The sequence below is a fragment of the Myotis lucifugus genome, unplaced genomic scaffold (genome assembly GCF_000147115.1).
Source record: "Myotis lucifugus unplaced genomic scaffold, Myoluc2.0 scaffold_36, whole genome shotgun sequence".
Classification (NCBI taxonomy): domain Eukaryota; kingdom Metazoa; phylum Chordata; class Mammalia; order Chiroptera; family Vespertilionidae; genus Myotis; species Myotis lucifugus.
Window position 1 is genome coordinate 3297808 of NW_005871084.1, and position 25901 is coordinate 3323708.

At 46.8% G+C, this 25901-nt stretch overlaps 1 protein-coding gene and 1 pseudogene across 1 annotated transcript; both read left to right on the top strand.

Moving 5' to 3' along the window:
• Window positions 1-3384: 3384 nt before the first annotated feature.
• On the top strand, window positions 3385-4133 carry LOC102440264 (annotated as a pseudogene).
• A 15211-nt stretch (window positions 4134-19344) lies between these two features.
• GRP (gastrin releasing peptide) lies at window positions 19345-25366 on the top strand. The gene is given in 4 exon segments (XM_023752596.1): window positions 19345-19557; window positions 24736-24899; window positions 24901-24983; window positions 25363-25366. Coding segments are annotated over 4 exon segments (390 nt in total). The 5' UTR covers window positions 19345-19418.
• Window positions 25367-25901: the final 535 nt, after the last annotated feature.

A 25901-nucleotide genomic window follows, 5' to 3' on the forward strand; every position in this document is an offset into this window, starting at 1 on the left:
CCCAGCGGTGTCATTGAACAGGAAATATTAAGCAGGGCCCCGTGGTGCAAACATCGCCATGATAGCCACCATGAGGAGAGTTCCTTTGATCTCATCTCTTCCCCAAACACTAGCTGCTGAGTTTTCAATCTGCTCATCATCCCAGCGTCTCTTCATGAAGCCTGTTCCCCGGCAGAGGAATTAGGCAGGGCCTTGGCCACCCTCGGAGGAAGGCGAGGCTATTTGCATCTCTCACCACAAGGAAATGACTACTGACAGCCCGAGTACAGCAGAGATATTAAGAATGACGGAGTGGAGCTCCTGGACCAGGGGAAAACTGGAACATTAATAAAAAATATTATAGCCCAGAGCATAGCGGTAAATGATAGATTGCAAAGCCGTATTTAGAGCCTGCATGAAAGTCATTGCCTTTGTCCTTTGGAATTTGCAAACGTGTGTTTGATTTTAATTGGCTGTATCAGAATCCTTTGATTACGATAGGTCAACATATTACACTTCTAATTTCCTTGTTTTATTGTCCTTCAGAAACACTGGCTCCATCTCCATTTTTAAATTCTGTAAAAAGACAAATAAGTAGCACATTTAGTCTGTAAATGGCTCACAAATTTGAATTCTCCTGCTGCCTGCTTCTGGCTGATGTAAGTAAAAGAGGAAAAATGGTCCTGGCTGGTGTGGGTCAGTTGGCTGAGTGTCGTCCCATGCACCGAAAGGTGGCTGGTCCGATTCCTAGTCAGGGCATGTACTCAGGTTGTGAGCTCCATCCCCAGTAGGGGTGTGTGTTTCTCTCTCACATAGATATTTCTCTCTCTCTCTCTCTCTCTCTCTCTCTCTCTCTCTCTCTCTCCCCCCCTTTCTCTTCCTCTCTCTCTCAAATCAACAAAAACATATTTTAAAAATAAAAAAGAAAAGAAGAAAAATGAAGGGAGATGAAATTCAAATCAATGTAGTGTTTACTTATTAAAAGTCCTGCTGGAAAAAAATGTGGCAGGCAAAGAATACCAAGAATACTAGAGAATATTAGAATTACTGTTTAATGCTTGCCAACCGGAGGCTTCCGGGCGGTCTACGGTGGATGCAGACCTCCTGTGCCCTCCTTGGTTGCTGCCATCTGTGACATGCATACTTGATGTTACTCCATTATAGCTAAAGATTGAGAACAAGTATAACAATGATAAGTATCATTATTTTGAATTAAAAAACAAGCCCATCCATGTCCTATTTTTATCATCAAGTACAAAGGACCTTTAGATGGTGTGACCTTGTGAATTAAGTAAAGGTCAGTACTCAATGGAATCTGATACTGGTCCTTACAATATGTACAAACAAAACCTCTATGTGGAAATCTAAATATATTTTCACTTGCTGAGGGGTAGCAATGACTTTAATAAATGCCAGACCTCTTGCTTGAGACATATGAATATCCTTGTCAAACTGTCTGAATAAGACATTAATGAATGAATGGAGTCCTTTAATTTTCCAGTCATAGAAAAAGGCTAATGTTGTTAACCATGACATATTTAAGTATCTGAAAAAAACAAAACAGGTAAATGAAATAAATGAAATGAAATAAAATCAAATGACAACTCAGATATTTGTGGAGTATTATTACAATGATGACATCAGAGCTCTGTCTCATTGACATTGGAGTTGGTCCTAAGAATGGTTTCCTTCAGCCTGGCTGGTGTGGCTCAGCTGTTTGAGGGTCGTCCCATTTGAACCAGTGTTGCTGGTTTGATTCCTGACCAGCGCACATGTTGGGGTTGCAGGCTCAATCCCCAATAGGGGGCGTGCAGGAGGTAGCCGATCGATGTTTCTCTCTCATCAATGTTTCTATCTCTTTCTCCCTCTCTTTTCCCCTGAATGGTTTTCTCCATCATGGAACCCAGAGCCACATACAAACATAAAGTCTCCCTTGTGATTACTCCTCCCCTAAGTGTACTTTTCACAGCTGCGGTGAGGGTAGGATTAGGGAAGTCCAATTAGCTTAAACACAGAGGAGATCAGGACTCCGAGAGAATGATACCTAAGAAGGGGATGTTTTCAAGGCGGGGAGGGAAGGCCTGGTGTGATGTGCTGTTTGGAGCTGCTGTGACACCATCTGAGTGTCAGGGGAGAGTCTGCCCAAACGCGGAGATGACTGGACGTTGGTGACACTGTTTCACGCTCTGCAGACTTGCCTCTCCTTAGCACCGCCTCTGCACTAAGCACTAGCAGGCACTGGCCACTAGGCTCTTGGCCATAAGTGGGCAGTGCTGGGCTGGGGCGGAGTTCCTGGAGAACCACAGGGGATTAATGTGCCACATGGCGGGGAAATGGAACTAGGGGCTCTGCCTCAGAGCAGCGCTGGGGTGGGGCTTCCCCTTGGGAAAAATAAACAGCAACAGTTGACTAGGTTTCTGGCTTTTCATCGCTGCAAGCCTTGGAAGGAAGGTAGGAGGATGTAGACACATCCTTTCAAGTAGACCTGAGCTAAACCGCTGTCTGATTCTGTGACAGGCCCTGTAGTACCCCTAACATCAGTAAAAAGCTAATAATGAGAAACCAGATGGTAGAAACAAGTTAAAATGTAATCACAATAAATATAATTGAATCAATCTATCTATTAAAGGACAGCAACCATCAAACTGGATGAAAACAAATGAACAACAACAAACCAAATCCATACAAGTTCTAGAACAGTGAAAGGTTAAAAAGAAAAGTTTGGGGAGTGATATTGAAGGCATGTATTAATCTACTGAAGCATTTACAGTATTGTCAAGTAAAATAGAATTTAATTAATCAAAAAAGAATTACTAAGACTAAAGAAACATACTACAAAACAATACACAAGATACAGCAAGCATAATCATGTATGCACACAACATAAAACCTTAAAATGTGTAAAGGAAAAACTAAAACAATTAGAAATTAACTAAACCATAACCAGAGTGGAAGTTTTTAACACACCTCTATTAGAAACTGCTAGATGAAGTAAATGAGTTGAACAATCTATGAAATATTTGTTCAACGTGATAAAAAATTTGGCATAAGAGATAGATATAGAGGCCTGCATCCAGTTAAAATAGACACTATGTGCTCCTTTCAAGAACATATAAAACATTAAGAAAATGATCATATATTAGGACACACTTTTAAAACCAGTTTTTATTATTAAAAGCAATTAAGTGAAAAATTAAATGAAACGTTTAATACTTGAAAACGAAAGCCTGCGCTCCTAAAGGACTCCTGGGTTAAAGGTCGTTTCACGGTGAAAGTGACCAGATACTTAGAACTGGATGTAAATAGTGGAACCACACACTGTGAGGCTTGGAGGTGAGTTTATAGCCTTATGTTCACATTAAGAACATAAAGACAGGGGCCTTGGAGGCTGCCAGCTGCTTCAGGATGAAGCTGAACATCTCTTTCCCAGCCACTGGCTGCGAGAAACTCACTGAAGTGGACGATGAACGCAAACTTCGTACCTTTTATGAGAAGCACTATGGCCACAGCAGTTGCTGCTGACTCTCTGGGTGAAGTACGGAAAGGTTATGTGGTTCGAATCAGTAGTGGGTATGACAAACACGGTGTCCCCATGAAGCAGGGTGTCTGACCCATGGCCACGTCCGCCTGCTGCTGAGTACGGGGCACTCCTGTTAGAGAACAAGGAGAACTGGGGAGAGAAAATGCAAATGTGTTCGGGGTTGCATTGTGGATGCCAATCTCAGTGTTCTCAACAAGGTCATTGTAAAAAAAAAGGGAGAAAGATATCCTGGTCTCACTGATGCCGCTGTGCCTCATCGCCTGGGGCCCAAAAGAGCCAGCAGAATCCGTAAACTTTTCAATCTCTCTAAAGAAGATGATGTCCGCCAATATGTTGTGAGAAAGCCCCTAAACAAAGAAGGTAAGAAACTAGGACTAAAGCACCCTAGGTTCAGTGTCTTGTTACTCCACACGTCCTGCAACACAAACATCAGAGTATTGCCCTGAGGAAACAACGTGCTAAGAAAAATAAGGAAGAGGCTGCGGAATATGCCAAACGTTTGGCTAAGAGAATGAAGGAGGCCAAAGAAAAACGCCAGGAACACACTGCCGAGAGACGTAGGCGGTCCCCTCTGAGAGCTTCTACCTCTAAGTCTGAGTCCAGTCAAAACTGAGATTTTTATAAGAGTAACAAATAAAAAAGGACAAACATTAAAAAAAGAAGATAAAGAATAATTAAAACTGTAAATTCAAGCATCTAGCAAAAGGACAGTAGAGAAAACCCAAAGAACATAGAAGAAACTTAATAATAAAAACCAAGAGAAAAAACTAATGAAATAGGAAACAAAGAAATAGTAGAGGTGAACAAAATCGAAGATAATTCTTTGGGGACAATAATTCTCTGTCAAGACAGAAAAAAGAGTAAAGTATAAAGTTAAGGTAAAACTAAACAATGTAGAGAATGAAAATAGGAGCAGTAGTGATTTTAAAAATTACTAGTGAATACTGTGAATAATTTTATGCCTAACATGTTACTATAGTAGTCCCCACTTACCTGCAGTTTTGCTTGTACCAGTTCAGTTACACATGGTCAACCACAGTTTAAAAAGGTTACATTTCCCCAATCACCAACATCATCTGCTCCTGATACTCAACCATTGACATCATGATGGTTCCATAATCCAGGATCTCCAGAAGCAGAGGATCCTCCTTCTGACATGTCATCAGAAGGTCAATAGTAGCCTAACACTACGTCATGCCTCCATCATTCCCCTCATTTATTCTCATCACGTGGGCATTTTATCATCTCACATCATCACAATAAGAAGAAGGGTGAGTACAGTATGATTCAACATTTTGAGAGAGAGAGAGAGAGAGAGAGAGAGAGAGAGAGAGAGAGAGGAGAGAGACCACATTCACGGAACTTGAACAAATAAGTAAGAGTCTCTTCTGCCTTTGGTTAGCATTTACAGGGGACATGGAACTACCCTGCCAATGGGGTACAATGGAAATAACGTTACATGACTTTGAAGCTAAGTCATAAAAAGAATATAATTAAAATGTGTTCAATTATCCTGGTATATACATGCAGAATATATTATATTACTCAGTACTTTTCTATATGTTTAAAAAAGTAAATTAAAATATTGGGGGTAAGAATCCTAAAAAATACTTTTGCCTAGGTCACAATTTTGCCAAGATTAAGTTTATTCCAATTCTCATGGCAGTCTTATTTTGGCCATTGGCACTTTACTTAACCTGTCTGGATCCCCCACATTCTCCTGACATAAAATCATTCTCTTAATTGAATACAGGCAGTGCTCAAGGTCACATTGGACGTTATTCAATGCCATTGTTTTCCCCCACCATGGCCTCATTGGTGGAATCCAAGGTGCTTGGGAAAATCTAATCCCATCTGCCTCTCTCTGGAGCTTGTTCCTAAGCAAAGTGTACCCCCTTTCTCTCTCTCTCTCTCTCTCTCTCTCTCTCTCTCTCTCTCTCTCTCTCTCTCTCTCTCTCGCTCCTGGCTTGCCTTTCACTAGTTGCTTAGCACACTTTCCTTTCCCTGTTACTGTTTTTCCCCAAACAGATGGTGTTTATAGACAGGAAAGAAATGGAAGTTATTCAGCTGCCAGGCTGCGAATCAATACCTAGAAATTGACCCTCTGGAGATGCCAGTCAGAGGAAGGGTGTTCATGGTGCGGCCTCTAAAATACCTGAGAGCAGGGACCTACGAGTCCAGCCTGGGCTGTGTCCGGGGGCAGAATGACGACTCATTGTGCTTGTAGCTGGTTGAGATAAATATATGTGTTACCTCTGGCATTTTCCTGCTTCTCTGAGGACTTCAGGGCTGTCTGTGTGCAAGTTTTATGCTTATAAACAGGAGTAGACAGAGACCTGCTTTTCCCTGGTCTGGTGCTCATTCTTGCTGCTAGGCGGTGCTTATTGACTCCCGCTCGATTCCTGGGCTCTGCTCTCCTTGCATTGCTGTGGGGACCCAGGCAAGATGCCGAGGTTTTTCAGCTGATGAGCCCATTGTGCTGCAGGGCAGCCTGCCCTCTGAGAAATATCTGGGCAAAGATAGAAATAAGATAGGAGGCAGAGAGGGAATGAGGCGGGTAGTGTGTTTGTATATGAGGAACTAGAGAAATAATCTTTAAATGTGAATCACACACACACACACATGCACACGTGAACACACACGCACACACGCACACCTGCACACACGCATTTGGTACCCAGGAGCCTTGGGTGCAGGTGGAAGGAAGGTTTGGGTTTGCAATGAGAGAGATAGAGACCTGATTTCTGAACCAGCTGCCAGGAGACTTTGCATGTGGGCAGGGAGTGGGTAGGGAGTGTGGGGTGGCATTGGGGAGGTGTCCCAGGTGCTGAGAGAGACTATGAAAAAGGATGCAGGTTCCCTCATAACTTTAGGACAAGGGGTTATTAACCACAGAGAGGCTTCCTAGCGGGGCAGGGGCCTGCCTGTAAAGAGGGTCTGGCAGCCCATGGGATTTGGAGGCAGCCCTGAAAACTTAGCCAATAACAACGTCAGGGATCTTCTGTGTCCCCCCTCATTCCCAATAAATTAATGATTTCTGGTTTGGTCAATGACTAAAATGTCTGTAGGAAAGAGAAATACTTTTATCCCACAGTTTGAGGTAAGGCCCAAAACTCAGCCGGTCCCACGGAGAGAGACAACCCCACAAGGAGGGTAGAAGCCCAGGCAGATGGAAGCGGGGCATCCAGGCCGAGGGAACCGCCTCCAGAAATGCCTGGACAAGCAGGACCCGGGCGAGTGGGTCAGGATGTGGCAAGTTCTGCCATGTGCAAGTTGGCACTTGAGTTGGGGAAGACAAAGTAGGGGAAATGGCAGGTGAAGTGGGAGGCTTCTTTCTTGCTCCTTCTTTGTTTAAAGGGCTAACACATTCTACTGCTAATTAAGATATAACTTCATCTAACTCTCCATAAAGACCACAGACGTTTGGGAAATCAGACAGTAAGTCCACACATGTTAAAAAAAGAAAGAAAGAGACTGAGCTGGTATGTTTCTTTGTTCTTTTCTGGCTATTTCCCTCCGTTGCATCAAACCATGTCCTTTAGTGTCTGATTCTAGTACATTCAGATCTTTTCAGCCCTGTCCTTCAGAAGTCATGGTGGCTACCATTTTGTAAGTTAGAATGATGACAAACATGTCGCAGTTTTAGCCTTCTGTTTTTGTCATTTCCATACATACCATTTTAATGGTGAAGCAATGAGATTATTGGCATTAAAGCCACTTATGTCTTCCTGTCCCCAAGCTCATTCCTACACAATTTTGCCAGAGGTTGAGAGAGAGAGAGAGAGAGAGAGAGAGAGAACCAAACAGTAAAGCAACTTCCTTCAAACTAGGGGAGCATTCTTTGGTATTCATATATATTTTTTTGTGTGTGTTTGATTTTTATTTATTATTTTCTTTTTATATATATATTTTATTGATTTCAGAGAGGAAGGGAGAGGGAGAGAGAGATAGAAACAGCAATGATGAGAGAGACTCATTGATCGGCTGCCTCCTGCACGCCCCCTACTGGGGATCGAGCCCACAACCCAGGCATGTGCTCTGACTGGGAATCAAACCCGGGACCTCTTGGTTCACAGATCGATGCTCAATCCACTGAGCCACACTAGCCGGCCGGGTGATAGCTTGAAGTTCAAAGCTCAGCATGATCTTAAAGATGTCTGCCACACCCAGTTCCCTCATCAACTGTATCATTTTTTGTTTGTTTATGTAAATAAAAGCACATGCTGACACATTCCTCCCCACACCCCTGCAGGTCTGTATTTTGCTTCTCACTTGGCCTCATGCTCTGAAGACCTTCACAGCAGCACGCAGCTTGCTCTCCCTCTCGCTCAGAGCTGCCTAGTGTCCCAGCAGCCCCGCGCAATAACCCAGGCCCTCCCACCCTCTGCCCTGCGGGCTCTGCCCCAGGAGCCATGGTATAGAGCAGTGATGGCGAACCTTTTGAGCTCGGCCTGTCAGCATTTTGAAAAACCCTAACTTAACTCTGGGGCCGTGTCACATATAGAAATTTTTTGATATTTGCAACCATAGTAAAACAAAGACTTATATTTTTGATATTTATTTTATATATTTAAATGCCATTTAACAAAGAAAAATAAACCAAAAAAATGAGTTCGAATGTCACCTCTGACACGCGTGTCATAGGTTCGCCATCACTGGTATAGGGTGTCCCAAAATTCACGCAAGATTTGCAATTGAATTGAATTGCAAATCTTGCGTGAATTTTGGGAGACCCTATATATGTAGGTCGCTGTGCAGGTGGCTGGTGTGATCAAGTTACCGAGCTGGGGCTGCGGGCCAGGTCCCTGTGTCTCCCTACCTGTGGGGACAAGACAGATCCCTCCCCGATGCTGCCGCTTCCACACCCACCTGGAGGTGCAGCACCTGCTCCCAGGCCCTGCCCAGTGCCTCTGGCCTTCGGACGGTGTGCTCATCTGTGGGGTGAGAAATGGAGTCTGTTAGTCTCAGTTGCATTCCTGTTGTTGGGAACGAAGAGCCAATGGACTGTGTGTTCTTGGAAGAACGAGCAGGACCTCTCGTCCTACATCCACCCGAACACCCAGCACCGGCTTTGGGAGGCGCCTAGTGAGACCGCATCGCACACCGCCCTCCCCTCCCCTCCCCCTCGGTGGCTCCCTCTGGATGAGGAGGAGGCACACAGCACAGGGAGACCCGCTGAGGCTGGCTTACCGCTCCTGTTTGGTGGCTGATGTGGTGGCCCAGGGGGCTTGGCCGATGCCAGCGATGCCAGCGTGAGTGAGTCAGGCTGAGCCAGTGCGATCCTAGGGGCACCGGGTCAGCACCGGGCCCCTCCCCGCCCTGGCCGGCGTCCCTCTCCTCTGAGCAGGGTCCCCGTGGGCGGCCTGCCAGGGCGTGAAGACCCTGGAGCCTTCGTGTGGCCCCCAACCTCAGCCCCTGTGCTCACAACCACCTTTGTCGCAGCCACAGGCCCCTGGTCTCCTTGGGGTGACCTCGCCAAGGGCGCAAGCTGCCTCGCTGGCGGAAGCCTGTGGCTGAGGGTTGGAAATACACAGACATTTTTAATGGAAGCAAAATGGGGCAACAGAGTCAGGGCCATCAGGGATTGAGCTCAGGAGAGGCAGGGCGGGCGCTGTGCCCCTGTCATGGAAGCCACAGAGGCCTGGCGGAAGCGGGGGGGTGGGGGGGTGGGGGGAGGGGGCTGGGGGCTTGCCGTGGGGGGCCTGTGAGGAGCCCAGGCTGCCAGCTTCATCCCTGGGGAGGAGCGGAGGCTCTGGCTCAGCTGGTTCTGCGAAAACCTCAAGGGTGGGCACCTGGCGGATCCGAGTGGCTCCTCAGCTTAATTACTTAATCACACCCCGTGAGTAATCAATCAACCCACGAGTATATAACCATAGCCAGCCGAGTGAGCCTGCGAGCCGGAGGTGGACCGGGTGGGAGCCGGAGGTGGGCCGATATTCAGATACGGAAAGTCCATTCTTAGGACTGATCCATACGGAGATGCTCATGACTCTGCACAAAGGTCATGCACCACGATACTTATCACAGCATGGCTTGCAAGAGCAAGAAGTGGACAATGATGTACGTATTTTTTAATCTGTTCCCACCAATCGGGAACAGATTAAATAAGCCATACCTTCACACAAAGAATTAATATTCTTTCAAGAAGAAGGTAGATTTCTGAGTAATGACAGGAAAGTATCCTTGGTGTACTGTCTAGTGAATAAAGCAAGCTCCTGAGCAGAGTGCCAAATTAAAGTCCTCTTTCCTCCAAGTCCAGCTCCCCCGAGTTGATCATTACTAATAATTTGTTTGACATTTTTTCTGAATATTACCTGTTTGTGTAAAGCTATCACTTATTTAATCTGTCTCTTTGGCACTGCTAGTGAGGAGAAACTTGGTCCAGGTGATAGCCATAAAAAAATAAAAGCATTTACACAAGCCATTGTGGAAAAGGGCATTCACCCTGCAGACAGACTGCCTGTGTTCACATCCCAGCTCTACTACTTACCAGCTAGGCACCTTGGACACGTGAGGAGACTTTGTTTTACTTATCTGTAAAATGGAATAATAGAGCAACTACCTCACAGGCACATGCTAGGCTTTCAGACAAAATGTTAAACAAATTATTAGTAATGATCAACTCTGGGGAGCTGGACTTGGAGGAAAGGGGAACTTTAATTATTGCTATATTTACTTCCAGACTATTTTCTATTTTGTGCAAGCATGTTTAAACAGATCTTAACAGTGTTCTCTCTCAATTAGAAGCCCTTTATTAACAGATGACAACACTTGACAAGCCCTTGGTTGATAGGGGTCAATGAAGAGTGAATTATCAGTTCAATTAGGCCCTCAAGATGCTCAAGGCTCTCCTCCCAGACAGGGAGGCTTTGGTCCACCGGAAAGTCTCAGGGCGACTCCGTCCAGCCCTCCGCACTAAGAAGCTGACCAACTCTAGGATGTTTCCTACGCATCCAAGGCCATGTCCCTCTGAACTCAGCCCCGTTAAAATGCCTATCTAAGAAGGCTTGACACTGTCAAAAGAATTTACTGTTTGTTTCAGCTAAAATGTGACTAAAGGTCCCTGGTATCCCCTTCCTTAGAGAGAAAACTTGCAATAGTAAGTACTGTCTCTGCCACTTCGGGATGTAAATCTTCTGTCACTCAGAAATGTCTCCTCAATGAAATTCAAACATCGAAGGATCTCCCAGCCTCGTGGGAGGATAGGAGCCTAACTTGGTGGCTGCCTTGCTCCCATTTGCCAAACTACCTCCTATCATAAAAATATGAGAAGTTTGTTACTCCTTCATAAGTGCTAATTAGCAAGCACAGATGGCCTAATCACAGTGACCCCCACCCTCTATGTCCTTTAGTACTTTCCTTTAGCACAACCCAGTGTTTTAAAAGTTTCCTGCCTTTTATTTTAGTAGAATTGAGCTCTGTTGTATATTGAAATTTCTCTCCCTTACTGCAGTAGTCTGAATAAGATCTGTCTTGCCTTTAACAGCTGTCCGCCTCTGTTTCTCTTTGGCACTGCCGGTGAGGGGAAACTTGGTCCAGGTGATAGCCATGACCATGGTGTAGAGAGGCCTTGGCATTTACCCTAATGGTAGTTGCTAAGTCCCTGCCTCCCAGTAAGCACCAGAGGAAGAAGAAGGTAGTGGTGGCTCATCATGCAAAAGAACCAAAATATGCAAGATGTCCCCCCCGCCCCACATGAACATTATAAGTCCTTTATTGAGAGCTATGCAAAGTACTAGAAAATATGCTAAACTCTCAATACACAACATCTCATTAAATCCTTACAGCAGTTTAATGAGTAGGCATCATAATTTTCTTGGAATCTAAACCTCAGAGAGCTGAAGAAATTTGCCCAAGTTCACACAGCTCATAAGTAGCAAGCCCAGGTGTCAAATTCCCCTGTCTCTCTCGCCATAAGCTTTTGCATGGTCTTGATGGTCACTGTGCAAATAAAGTACAGCTTAAATTTGCTGTTTATGCTAGAAAGTTTCTTCTCCATGGAAAGCAGCTAGGTCTTAATATATGTAGTAAAAAATAGTGTTACTAAACTTACTAAAATAATAACAACAACACATTCAGCCTCATTCCTTCCAAACTGGGTTTCTGCCCCTGAAATGGGTAGTCATAGTTAAATCACAGAACCCTGCCTTCTTTCCTCAATCTCTGAACCATCTTCTCTTGAGCAGGGTCTCACTCCCTGGCTAGAACGTCAGCTCCCTATGGGTAGGGGTTTCATCATCTTGTTAATGTCTGTATCTACAGTGTCTATAAAAGTGCTTTACTGGTTGGCACCCAGTAAATATTTGTTGAAAGAAGAAAGAAGGGAGGGAGGGAGGGAGGGAGGGAAGAAGGAAGGAAGGAAGTGAGGCAGGAAGAAAGGGAGCAGGTCTCTTCACTCCTTAGCAAGGTTAACTACTCCCTCCTTCTTGGTGGTGCTGATGGGAAGGAGGCGGTAGCTTTGAGAATAGCTTAGATTTGACAAGATTCCTCAACCTCAGTACTATTGACATTTGGGACCAGAAAATCCTTTGTTCGCTAGTCCTGTGCATTGTAAGATGATTAGCCAGATTTTGGCTTCTACCCATTTGATGTCTGTAGCATTGACACCCCCCTCCTCCGCCCATCTCCCCACTCCCTGCCTCTATGTTGGCAACCAAAAAGTGTCTCTAGGCATCGCCAAATGTCCCAGGGCTGGGGCTGGGGGTGAGGAGGTGAGAGGTGGGGGAAAAATTGGCCAATGTTGAGAAACACTGCATTAAAAGATAATCTAATGACTGGCTACTAACTAGGTAAGGAGAAATTAAAGCCCAGGGCTTAAACAGAAATGGAGGACTCGGGGTACTCAAAGCCATTGTATACAACATGGAGAGACCCACGATCTTGGGATCTGGGATGGTTCCAAATTCCGGAAGCAACAGAACATTCATCAACATGATGACTCAGGAAATGAGTGTTCTCATGGTCTGCCTGTCCTTCCAGGTAAGAATGTAAGAAATTCAATAAGAAAATTGATCTGTCCGCATATGGTAAAAGAGAATCTAATGAGCAACAAGCTAGGCAGATTCAAAGGCCTCAATTATTCTCCCTAATACCGGCACAACCATTTTTGAACACAATTACAGACTTGAAACCCCACAGGAGAATTCATTTAAACATTTACTTGATGTGAAACCTCTGACCCAAGCAATTCATAGAGCAATTAAAGACGTAGGGTCTGGAAGACTTGACGGTAATGTAGTTTTGGGTTTTGTTGCCAAATGGTCAGTACAAGTAATAATTAGTGGCATCTTAAATTAGATTGGAATGGGAATAAGAATCAAGAAGGATCCCATAGGACTCGGTACAGGAAACCATATTATCTAATATATGATGCTCATTAACAATCCGGAGGAGAAAGTAAATTCGACTTAGATTAAATTTGCAGAAAATGCAAAATGAGTGAGAAATGGCAAATACAGAAGATAAATTAAAGTTGAAATTACCAAAGGACCTGGACATTTTAGAACCTTAGTCAGAACTAAATAAGATGAAATTTAATGAGAAAGAGGAAACTATTACGTGGTTGGGTTTGATTACACTTGATGTCCCAGTGATCCGATAGCACTGGGAGAGATCACGGTGGTGGTAGATGAGCTGTACCTTACCACTTCCTGCTACAAAATCTCCATAAAACACAAGATGCTACGTTATCAGGCCAACCTTCCAAGGAGAAGTGGGTATTGGGTAGGCGCCTAAATGTATCTACAACAGCCTTCTCTTTTCCCTGCACCAATCACCCGGATTCTTATAGTGCCGTGATCTGAACAGCTGATGTGCTCTGGCTAAAGTGTGAACCTCCTCCTGTTCACTTTCAGTTGACTGTTCCTCGGGGAGGTAAATCACAAATCTGTAGGAACAGTTTCTGGGAAGCTCTCCCTCTGCAGGACTCAACACCCATGGAGGAGTCCAACATTCCCAGGATGCTGTGCTGTGAGGCTCGGTGTGTGTACTTGACCCACCAGCCGCCCTCGTTTCTGCTATAATGCAATCTACTCGTCTGAATACCTGGGTGCCACAGTGCTAGGCGCCAACGTGAAGGACCATGAGAGAGATGGATAGATGTACAGTATTTTGATTTGATAAGGCAAATCAGATTAAACTAATGGTATTTCAGAGATTTCTTTTTTGAATAAATTTTTTTCTTAGGAACTCACTACTAAAGTCGGTTGCAGCTTGGCCTGGCTAGAGTTGAGAGACCATGGCCAGGAGATGTCAGCTGGTGGGAATGGGGGTGGGGGTGATGATTCGGAGATAATCATGGTTACATTTGTGCAGTCAGCTCTTCACATAGAATCCATACAGTGGTTTCACATTCATGGTCTTTTTCATTTTTGTCCTTATAAATATCCCAGGAAAGAGGCAGGATAAGGAGGCCAGCCTCTGTGGACAGGTCCTTAGAAGAAAGAACCAGAGTTGCTCAGGCCCAGAACCCAGCAGCCCCATCACCTGCCCTGCCCGGCCCTCCTGCTGCCGAAGTGCTCACCTGGATGCTACCTGAGGGGTGGGGATAACATCGGAAGCCTCCCGGCCTTCCAGGCAGGTTTGACCTGGTGCAGGTGGCTGCCGGTACAGTGGCATAGGCATATAACTGTGGAAAGTTCTAGAAAATAGTGCCCCTTGCTCACCAGATCCCTTGACTGAAGTTCAGCTCCCTCTGGGGGTGATCCAAAGAAGTGATTCCTTTGTGGTCAGACTCAGCACCCATCTCTCACTTTCTCCACTTTGAAGGGGACACAGTTACAGTGGAGGATGTTCAGACCAGTCAGCATGGGGAGGGAAGGAGCAATCACTGCATTTGAGGAACTATGGAGAAAATTCAGGGTGGCATGATGGTCTGTAAACACTTGAGGGAGAATCAGAAGGACCAGGCAGGGCAGAATAGGATCACACCTTGGGGGGAAGCTAGAGAGACATGTTTAGGTTCAAAGTAAGGAAGATTTTAGAACATGAGTGTTCTCTAAAGATGAGAAGGAGTGAGTTCCCCAGCACTAGAGATATTCAAGGTGGACACAAGGAAAACTGGGCAAGGAAGTAGCTAAGGAGGATGAGGAGTTAGATTAGACCAGGGGTTCCTACATGGGGTGATTCCCCCACACCAGAGGATATTAGCAATGTCTGCAGACATCTGAGTGGTCACAACTGAGGGAGGGGGGCTATTAGCATCTATTGGGGAGAGCCCAGGGATGCTGCCAAACATCTTGCAAGGACAGACCCCACACCAAAGAATTATCCAGCCTCCAAATATAAACAGTGAGGAGGTTAAAACACCCTGGAGAAGGTAAACTGTGAGTCTGGAGTTGGGTAATCATCCTTCAATCTGTCCAGTAATTCAGAAGACCACAGAAGGTAGTTGATGAAATGCCAGGAATATCCAGGTTCCAAGGAGGATCGTGCAGTAGGCTATTCAAGTGCACACATCTCAGAAATATTTTTCAGTTTCAGACATCGTGAGCTATATTTTGAGACTCTGGGTATCCCTGCTATAGCCCAAACTATGAGGCTGTTATTCTCCAAAAAGCAAATATATGGGTTCCCACCACTTCCACCTACTTCCACATGGGAGTTGGCAGCAAGTGCACAAATCTAGAGGCTGGGTTGGGTGAGGAGTGGGAGGAGAATAGTTGAAAACATGCAGAGGAATCCACAGTGAGAGCTCACCCAAAGGCCTCTAAAAATCATCCCTGATTCTTTTAAATATACTTTTCATGCCTTCTGGGTGATGAAATGCACCAGCCCCTAGAAAGTTCCTGGAACTACAAAGAACTTCATTTTCTCCAGATTTGCCACACCCAGAGCCCAAGAATCAGATGGATCCGAGGGCATCTCTGGGCTCTGCCTATTCCTATCTGGGCATCGGGTAAGGTTTCCAACCTTTCGGAGCCCCAGTTTTCTCTCTTTTTAAAAAAAAATATATTTTATTGATTTTTTACAGAGAGGAAGGGAGAGAGATAGAGAGTTAGAAACATCGATGAGAGAGAAACATCGACCAGCTGCCTCCTGCACATCTCCTACTGGGGCTGTGCCCGCATCCCAGGTACATGCCCTTGACCGGAATCGAACCTGGGACCTTTCAGTCCACAGGCCGATGCTCTATCCACTGAGCCAAACCGGTTTCGGCCAGTTTTCTCTTTATAGAATGGGACGAATTACATCTTCACAGGGAAGCTGTGAGGAGTACACGAGCAAATGTGGGTACAGCCATGTGCCATGCCTAGGGCATAATAGATGCTTAGTAAGTGGCAGCTAGTATTTGTATGATTATCCTCAAAAAGCATGTGGCATTAGGGTAGGCACTGATCAATAAAACTATGCCGTCTTCAAACTCACAATCTAAGACAAAAATGAGCTTGCCTTCATTATAGCTCTCTATTCTTATTCATTAGAATAAAAAGTAGCTCGTAGATGCTGAGTGACTGGCCTGAGGTCACAGAGTAGCTCCTCATGGCAGAAGCAGGATTAGAACCACACATGTGCAGGACACCACTGCCTACCCGTCGTCTCCCCCCACCCCAATTGCCCTTCTCAGCCTGCTTCTTTGCCCTGGCCTGGACCTGGGGCCTCTCACTGCAGCAAGACCTGCCCTCAAAGCTCCCCAGGCACCAGCATATAAATGACCAGTTACAGCAAAAGCGACTCCCAACCTGGGATCCCTTTCAGGCAATGATAGAGATGTGCGAATTATTTTCCACATGTTAAAAAGCCACCCTGAAAACATACATGTACTCTTGATGAAGCCTGAAAAAATGAACTAAAATGCAATGTTTCATGGATTTAAGCTGCAATTATGTAAATCAACTCTCTGTGGTAATACTGGTTATTTCAACCTAAGTAGAAATTGAAGGATGTTTTCTTATGTCTTTGATGAACAAAAATGGGAAATCTAAACAGTATGGCCTGCTTCACAGTAAAAAATCCATCCTCTAATCAATGTCACCCCAATCTATATATATAAAACCCTAATATGCAAATAGACTAAACAACGGAACAACCGAACAACCTAACAACCGGTTGCTTTGATGTGTGATGACCACCGGGGGTGCACGCGGAACGTGGCAGGCGTCAGCCATGGCGGGTTGGTGGAGCAGGTGAGCAGGGGTGCCAGACCAAGGCGGGGTGCTAGTCGCTGTCATCAGGGCAAGCCTCTGGTGGTTACTGAAAATTCTTTGCTCCCACACACTGCGGTCCCACCCGGCGCTTGCACCTGCTGCCGGTGCCAGTCCCGCTCATACCTGCTGCCAGTGCCCAGCGCCGGCCCTGATTGCTCAGTACCATCAGCGGGTGTGAGTGGTGGCTGTTGGCCCTGATTGCCCCTCAGGGCTTCTCTACCTCCCCCTGCTCCTGAGGGGCAATCGGGCTGGCAGCTGCCTCTCGCACCTGCTGCCAGGGATGGCCCTGCTCGCACCTGCTGCTGCCACCTGGCGCCGATTTCGATTGCCCATGAGGGCTTCTCCACCTCCCCCTGCTCCTGAGGGGCAATTAGGGCAGCAGCCACTGCTCATACCCACTGATGGCATCTGCCCTGCACGCACCTGCTGGTGGTGCTGGCCCAATAGCTCCACACCGTCAGCCAGTGTGAGCAGGGGCAGGGCCATCAGTGTGTGGGAGCAGTGGCAGTGGGAGCAGGGCTGTTGGCAGACAGGGGACCAGGGGCCACAGTGGGAGGGGCTGGGAGGGGGCGCAGGGGATAGGCCAAGACCCGCCCCTGTGCCCACCACAGCCTCGCAGCCTACAGTTCTTTTGAAGGTGCACAGATTTGTGCACTGGGCCCCTAGTCTATATAATAAAAGCCCAGTGACCCTTACAAAGGAACGACCAGAACGACTGGTCACTATGATGTTCACTGACCACCAGGGGGCAGATGCTCAACGCAGGAGCTGCCCCCTGGTAGTCAGTGCACTCCCACAGCTGGAGCGCCGCTCAGCCACAAGCCAGGCTCACAACTGGCCAGCGCAGCGGTGGTGGCGGGAGCCTCTCCCACCTCCCTGGAGGCACTAAGGAGCAGCAAGCCAAGTAGTAAGGAGCAAGCAGGCAGGCGGTTAGGAGCAAGGGGTCCTGGATTGCGAGAGGGCGCAGGCCGGGCTGAGGGACTCCCCTTCCTCCCCTACCCACATGAATTTTGTGCATCGGGCCTCTAGTAGATTCAATTTAAAAAAGTCCAACCTGAACTCCATGGGAGAAATAAAAAATGCCCTTCATGCTGAAATGTCTGTGAATCACTGAGCAAAAAAGACACAGCACAAATCATAGAATATCAGTCACAAAACAATGTGTGCCTGAGGATCTGGGAGAAGGGCCATTGTACATGAATGAGACATTCAGGTGCCCACCTGCCCACTTCTGTTAAGGAAACACTGCCCTGCCCAGTGCCCTGTGGAATGGGACAGTCTGGATTTACTATAAGCTGTTGAGAAGTCTCTAACCTGTGTGGCTGGGTCAAATTAATGAGGCCAAGGACCCAGCTGGTGTGGCTCAGTGGTTGAGGTTCAATTCCTGGTCAGGATATGTGCTGGGGATTTTGGGCTCGATTCCCAGTAGTGGGTGTGCAGGAGGCAGCAAAAACAATGATTCTCACTCATCACTGGTGTTTCTCTCCCTTCCTCTCTCTGAAATCAATAAAAGCATATTTTAAAAAATGAGGCCAAGACTATTCAGTTATGTAAAGTGCACATGTAATCATCTAAGAATGCATTGAATCACCAGGTATTCTGAGAAAATTGTATGATTCCAGTTTAATTGGTCTCAGCACCAGTACTGACATGCAATACCAGGGACCCACCAGCAAGACAATGCGCCAGAACTGGTGAGGAAGAGGCCTGCAGGAACACAAATACACCCCCAGCTCTGGCAGCGGGAAGGCGGCCACAGCGCCCTGCCAGTTTCTGTTAACTGTGGCATTGCTGTGGTTCCCATTCCCACTGCATCCATGCCATCCAGAACCCAGGGAGTGGGCCTGTGACCATTCTCCACATCTGGGAACAGAAGGAACAGAGGAAAGCTGGGCAGCTCTGGAGAGGCGCCTGGATGGCACTTTAGGGACAGCTTGAGCTTTCTGGGAGACACAGCCTGGGAAATTAACACGAAAGCTTCATCTAGCATTTGGAAGCTGGATGCTTGTGAAAGGGGCCGCGTGTGTAGAACAACTATTGTTAGCTCTGTTCCCAGAGCAGATTCTTCCTGCCCCATCCTCCATCTCAGGGGCGCCCAGCTGGGGTGAGGGTGTTGCTGCTGGTGGTGGTGAGAAGGGGTGGGGGGGAGGCGAGACAAGGGTCTGGAGGTCTGTGGGCTGGGACTGCGGGGAGGGAGGTGGTCCACGGAGTGGGGAAGGTCTGAGCATCAGAAGTCCTTGCAATCCCGGTTCCAATCCCCTTCTAGCAAAGTTGAACCTAAAGCAGTATTTCCTGTTTGCTCATTCTTCCCGCACGGGCCGCCGCTCCCTCTGGCAGGATCGGAAGGCAGCTAAGGCGGGAAGCATCCAGGTAAGGCTGGGGAGGGAGTTCTCCGCATTGTGTTGGAGGAAGGCGTCGGGGATGAGAAGAATTAATCCCACGTGGGGAAGGCGGCCGGGACCACGAGGGAAAGGGAGAGGGACAGTGTACACTCATGCTTTTCATTACCCGCGGGAAGATGGATGGTGTTCACGGACGGTTGTCTAGGCGCCCGGGCTCGCTATAGGGAGACGTCAGAGCTCTCGGGTCCGCGGTGGAGGAGCCCCCGACCCCCCCGACCGGGCTCCCATATAAAGTCGGGGCTCGGCGAAGGCGGCAGCAGCGGCGCGGACGACGGCGGAGCTCCCCGAGGTCCTCGTCCTGCGGTCGCTCCTCGGTTTGGAAAGCGCACCCGGGAGCTGCCCGTCGGGACCATGCGCTGCCGCGAGCTGCCGCTCGTCCTGCTGGCGCTGCTCCTCTGCCAGGCGCCCCGGGCCCCCGCCGCGCCGGTGCGGGCGGCCGGAGAGACCGCGCTGGCCAAGATGTACCCGCGCGGCAACCACTGGGCGGTGGGTGAGTGTCGGCGCGCGCGCCCCGGGCAGGACCGGTCAGCGCTGGGGGCCGTCTCCCCTCTCTCGGCGTTTCTGGGTCCCGGCTTTGGGGGACTGGGTTTGCTCCGACCTTTCTCCCCAAACTCCCCATCCTTCCCCGTCCTGGCCAGCCGTCAGCCAAGGGCTGGCCCCTGGGTCTTCCCTCTTCCCCAGGCACCCGCGCGCAGCTCTCCAGGCACCCAACGCCACGCGAAGATGCCCTTCCCTCCACACCTACCCAACACCCCCTCTCCCCGGCACCGTCTCTCCCCGAACACCTTTAGGAAGCCGGGTCCCCGAGAGCGCCTCGGACCCCTGGTCCAGCCCGGCGTGAACCCAGGCTGCGCCGTTGCGCCCCGCAAAGCCGCAGGTGGGGGGCTTTAAACCTGTTCAGCGAGCAGAGCTTGAATCTCGCCTTTGTGGCTCCTCTGAATTTTCTCAGTCCTCCTGCCTCTGCAGCGATCGTTTTTTCTCTGCCCAGCCCTCCCGCCTTCCATCCAGAAGCCTGCGCTCCGGTAATCGCGCCTACTCTCCGCGCTGACCCTGAGCCCTGCTTTCCTCCGCCTCCTGGACCTAGACGACCTCACCCTCTCCCCTCGCTCCTTTTCCTTTCCTTCTGCCGCTCTAGGCATGGGCTTGGAGGTTCGCTCATCCTGGCCCCAGGCCTCCCAGCGACGAGTAACTGGGAGGCAGGTAGCGGTTCTGAAACCTTCCGCTCACCCAATGCCACCCTGGGGATCTCGGCACGTCAAACAGCCTCTGGCAAATGCAAAGCGCCTAACTTCCTCAGAAACCTCCCCATAAAGCCAACTACAGCAACCCCAACATTTCCTGCGGAGGGGGGGGGGCGGGGGCTGGTCATCACTAATGAGATTTAAGGGTGATGCTGGTGGTGCTGGTGGTGATGATAGTGGTGATGGTGGTGATGGTGGTGGTGATTATGGTGGAGGTGATGGTGACGGTGGTGGTGGTGATGGTGATGGTGGTGGTGGTGGTGATGGTGGTGATGATGGTGATGGTGGTGATGGTGGTGATGGTGGTGGTGATTATGGTGGAGGTGATGGTGACGGTGGTGGTGGTGATGGTGATGGTGGTGGTGGTGATGGTGATGGTGGTGTTTTTATATGTTTGTTTCTATTTCCTTAGTTATCTGTGTAGAGAAGGGGAGGGTGTGTTGGAAAGATACTTGCTAATTCATATACATCAGACAACTCTCAGGTTCTCTGTGTGAAGACAGGATGACTTCATGGAAAGGAGTCAGGCTGGAACTGTCACTTCCTCGGCATTTCCGTGTTGTGGCCGCTTCTGTGAGAGAATCGGACAGCTCCTGGTTGCAGCAGAGTAGTTCGCATTGTCGCTGTCATTGCCCAAGGCTGGCAGCCTGGGTGAAAGCATTTGTGGTCTCTGAGGGGCATGGGAACCCAGAAGTCTGGTGTGGAGAGGAAAGGCTGGGATTAGCGAAGATGAAAAGCAAAACCAAAAACAACCAAGAAAGGACACTTGGGTGTTAAGGAAGCCAAACCTAGGACTGATGCTTAAAAAGGCTCCTGGGACCTTAGAGCTAGTGGCCAGTGGCCAGGCCAGCCACCATCTGGTGGCCTGGGAAGGTGAAAGGAAACTTCCAGACTTCCAACCTCTTTTTGCTCATCCATATTTTTTGTCCTAAAAAGGCTTTATTATTAGGTAACCCTTACAGGCCAAAAGGAGGACAAGAGAGTTAGCTGAGCAGCTAGAACCATGTTATTTCTGGTGCAAGCCAACCCTGATTGCTGTAGTTCCAGAGTGTATCTGCCTCCAGGGAGTTAGGGTGCCTGGCATTAATCACCCTTTGTGGTGGTGCTTGGGCATTCCTCACCCCAAAGCATACAGACCAGTGGCAACCTTAAATTTTCTTACTGCTCTCAGACACACTCTTTTTCCTTTTTCTCCCTTGGCTGGCTGTGCAGAGTTGAGGAAGAAAAAGGAAAGAGAAAGGAGAAGGAGAAACTCACATTTGGGTCTAAAATGACATTGTGGTTGAGCAAAAGTTACCTTTAAGTAGACATGCTCTCGGAGGGAATGTGAGCTTTCACAAGCAGGAATGATGTTCGGTGTTGAATGTAGCTTGCCAGTCTCCTAAGTAAATGCCTGTGGTCTCTATCAGGGAGGGGGGAGTCTGAACACCTGTGCTCAGCTACAGAATGGCTTGACATTGTCACACTATTCCAGAAACTGAAATAGAGTTTAAGTATCTGTCCAGAGACACTAGCTCCTAGAAGTACGTAGCACTTGGTCTTAATGGGTCGTTTCCTGAGTTTGAGTAATCTTCAAGTTTTGAGTTCAAGAAAGTTATGTTTCAAACCTGCTATTTTAGTGGTATTTTTAAATGAGACAAAGGCCTTTTTCCCCCTGGCCATGGTTTTATTTTTTTCAAGTGCCTGTCTTTTGGCTAAGCTGAGATCTCCACTATTATGATATGAACAGATAACAAAAGATGATGGGAGAAGAGGTGGAAGTGGGCATAGCATCCATGTTGCCATAGAGATGATTATTTGGTGGACAGGTGCCAGCTCACCAGTGAAATAGGACCCAGGGAATGTGTGTTTCCCTGTGATGTTATAGATGGTACCCTCTTCTTTTTTATTTATTTTTTTAAGAATATATATTTTATTGATTATTTTTACAGAGAGGAAGGGAGAAGGATAGAGAGAAACATCGATGAGAGAAAAACATCGATCAGCTGCCTCCTGCACATCCCCTACTGGGGATGTGCCCACAACCAAGGTACATGCCCTTGACAGGAATCGAACCTGGGACCCTTCAATCTGCAGGCCGATGCTCTATCCACTGAGCCAAACTGGTTAGGGCAGTACCCTCGTCTTCATGACCAGTCTGTGGATCTGGGAGTGGGAGACGGAACACTACCCGCCTTCCAAATATGCAAACATTAAAAACTCAAGAAAAGGCCCCAAGGATCTACAGGATGTCTCCCAAAAATGTATACATACTTTAACAGCCGAGAGCTCAATTTTGAAAATAAAATGTATTTTAATAAACGCTGCCTTTATAATTATTTAAAGCATGTGTATACATTTTTTGAGGGACATCCTATGTGTGAAATCCATCACGGATGGTTTTTAGAAAAGTCCACAAAATAATTCAGGCCTGACAAAAATGCAGTTCTTGTGGAAACATCTCCAGTCCCCCTCTGTCTCATGGGCAATAATGCCTTTCTCCTTTCCAGCACGCTAACAGGATGATAGGATGTGATGGAAGGCAAGAGGGACTGAGGGCATTACTGGGAGCATCAGATTCTAATCCTGCTTTTCCATCATCATGATTCAATTTTCTCCATGTACATAAAGCCAAATGCCTTGCTACTTCCTGGGAAGTTGTGCAACATAATCACTGTTCTGGCTAAATGCAAGGTTACTTAGTGGCTCTCTGGGCACCAGGTTGACCAAGCAGACAAGTGAGGAGCCGATCACTCAGGATTCCTTTAGTGGGGTCAGAGTCCTCAATAGGGAGGCCTGAAATTGTGTGACGTGTCTTAAGTGACTTGACAAGTGCTCACACTGCTGGGCAGTGAAACCTCAGTTGAAGGCTCCCCAATACTCACAGAATTAATTTTCTGAGTCACGATATCAATCATGATATATGGCTATATGATTCCTATTTTAAAGATAATATTAGAAAGCCTTTTACTGGCTTCATTCTTATCACAGACCCTAGAATGATTTCTCACTGCCTTATATTCTTAGGAAGTTCAAAGACTTTGAAGCAGTATAGTATAGTAGAGTCTGGACTGTGAGCTGATTTTTTTTTTATTGTTTAAAGTATTACAAATAGTAGTACATATGTCTCCTTTTGTGAGCTGATTTTAATCCTAGAATCTTTGCTTACCTGTGTGACCACGGGTCTCTTTTTCATCAGACTTACTACAGGGTGGATCACATGAACTGACCTGCAATTAGACATCATGTAAACAGCACACTGCAATACACAATGACATCATAGTGAGGGCTCCTCTTGGTGAAGAGAGATGCTAGGAAGAGGTTCTTTCTATTTTGTATGACTGAGGTCTGTCCAACATTATTCCCATGATGTTTGCTTTAAATACTTCTAATGTCAGTCAGCATTGGAGCCACAGAGAGCTCTTACCTGTGACCTTTAAATCAAAAGCACGATAGTTTTATTAATATTAGACATTTGAAAATACTATATAAGCTGATCATAGAGAGATGGGAAAAATCAAATGACGAAAGTAAATAAGATAATGTGAGAATATTTAAGCAGTGGGCTAAAGTGCTCAGAATGCAGACCTTGAATTCCCTGCCTCCTTTGACCCCATGGCTGTCCCCACTTGCATTCATGAATTTCCATGGTTTTAGTGATTTGGCCTTCTGCACCGCAACTTTTGTTAATTTACACGGCACGTGTACATCCCTGGAGCCTTTGGTAGACGTTCGCTGACCACGTTAGACATCCAAGAGAAAATCCTGCATTATGTGGCTGGGAAGTGTTGGTCAGAGCTTGTTTTCAACCAGTTTTTCATTACATGCTTTACAAACTGTAATTTCTAGGTGACGCTTCCTAGATTCAATCTCAGCTAAGTTCTGAGAAAGTTTAAATGAAAAATTCCTTTGGTACATTTGTATTACAGATAAGAGATAAACAACACCCCCGCCCCTTTTTAAAAATCACACAAAGAAAAGCATCGAGACTTTTCTTCGCAGTAGCAATTTCAAATCGGCGGGGGAGGATGTTTCAATTCCACCATTCAGTTGGGAATGGAACTCAGCGCACACAGAATTGGTGGTAGAATTTTAGATATGGAAGGTTCCCTATATTTCATTTAGTCCAACCTGTTCATTTTATATTTGAGGAATTGAAGACTGGGGAGGCTAGATGACTTGGCAGAGGTCACCTAGCTCGTTAGCAGAGGGGCTGGGACCGTACCCTGGGTTCCAGAGCTGCAGGTCTGAATTCTGTCCAGTTCACTTCTCATTTTGAATAGAAAGCAAAACCAATCATCTATGAACTAACTCTAATAATAAAATGCTATTTATTCTGCATTTAAGAGCAAGAAGCACAAACATAATTGGGGTCCTTTTAAATTCCTCATTCATTCATCGCTCCAGGTTAAATTTGTGGCATTCTGTGTTTGTTTTGTCTTTTACAGGGCACCTAATGGGGAAAAAGAGCACAGGAGAGTCCCCATATGTTTACGAGGGAGGGAGCCCGAAGTACCAGCTGCGGCAGCACATCCTGTGGGAAGAAGCTGCAAGGACTCTGCTAGGCCTCATGGAAGGAAAGGGGACCGGAAGCCACCAGTCACCTCCACAGGGCACCCCTGGGTATTCTCCAGTCTACTCCGGATTCCGATTCCGAGGATAGCAGCAATTTTTCAGATGTATTCAAGACTCAAAGGTATAAGGAACCTACTGGGGAAGTAGGGGGAAGGTGTGAGGGGTGGGGAGGTGTTTGGGGAGAGTTAGGAGGAAAGGTTGAGTGGAGAATAAAATTGTTTACAATGCAAGCCTTCACAGCCACTGCATTAGGCCAATACCAATACACGCTAAGGAAATTAGTAGACAACTGCCGCACCATCTTTTCTTTTCAACATAATAGATTGTTTTTCCTCTTGGCACATCAAAATGCTGTGGTTTCAAAACTCCAGTTTAGGGGTTTTACTAGGAATTGTATGTATTAGCAACTGTGCACGGATGGGATGTTTTTAATCTGCCAGGCCCAACCAGAATATTTTGCTAGTGAGGCCATCTCTGAGTAAATCCCTGTGGGTCTACAGATAGGGTGTATTTTTGATGGACACGGAAAAGGGCCTCTTCATAGATGTTTTTAGAAGAGAGCATTCTTATTTGTGACCTTTTATGCAAAATGACACTTCTTCATTTTTGTTCCAAGATTACTGAGTTCAGGGTTCATCCTAATATTTCAAAACTTGTTGAACATACCTAAGGGCAACTGATTTGGCCTGTATATGATTTTATGGAGGACAGAGAACAACAATTCTACCAAACTGGCATTGGTTAGATACAAGGACAGTCAATGAGTTAAAAGAGAGAAGAAAATGTGTAGGAAGAAGATGAAGCAGCTGAAAATGAAGTGATTCTCATGAACTGTTAAGAAGCTTCCATGAAATTTATGATAAAAGGCAAAAATAATTGGAATACTAGAAATATTAATAATAGCTAATTTTATTGAGTGTTCACTATACTCTAAGTACTGGGAGAAGCAGTTGATCTCCATTTGATCGGTTAATACCCACAGCAATCTTAGGAGGAAGATTCAGGAAAATTCTATTCTTTTCTCGATTGTAGAGTCTCT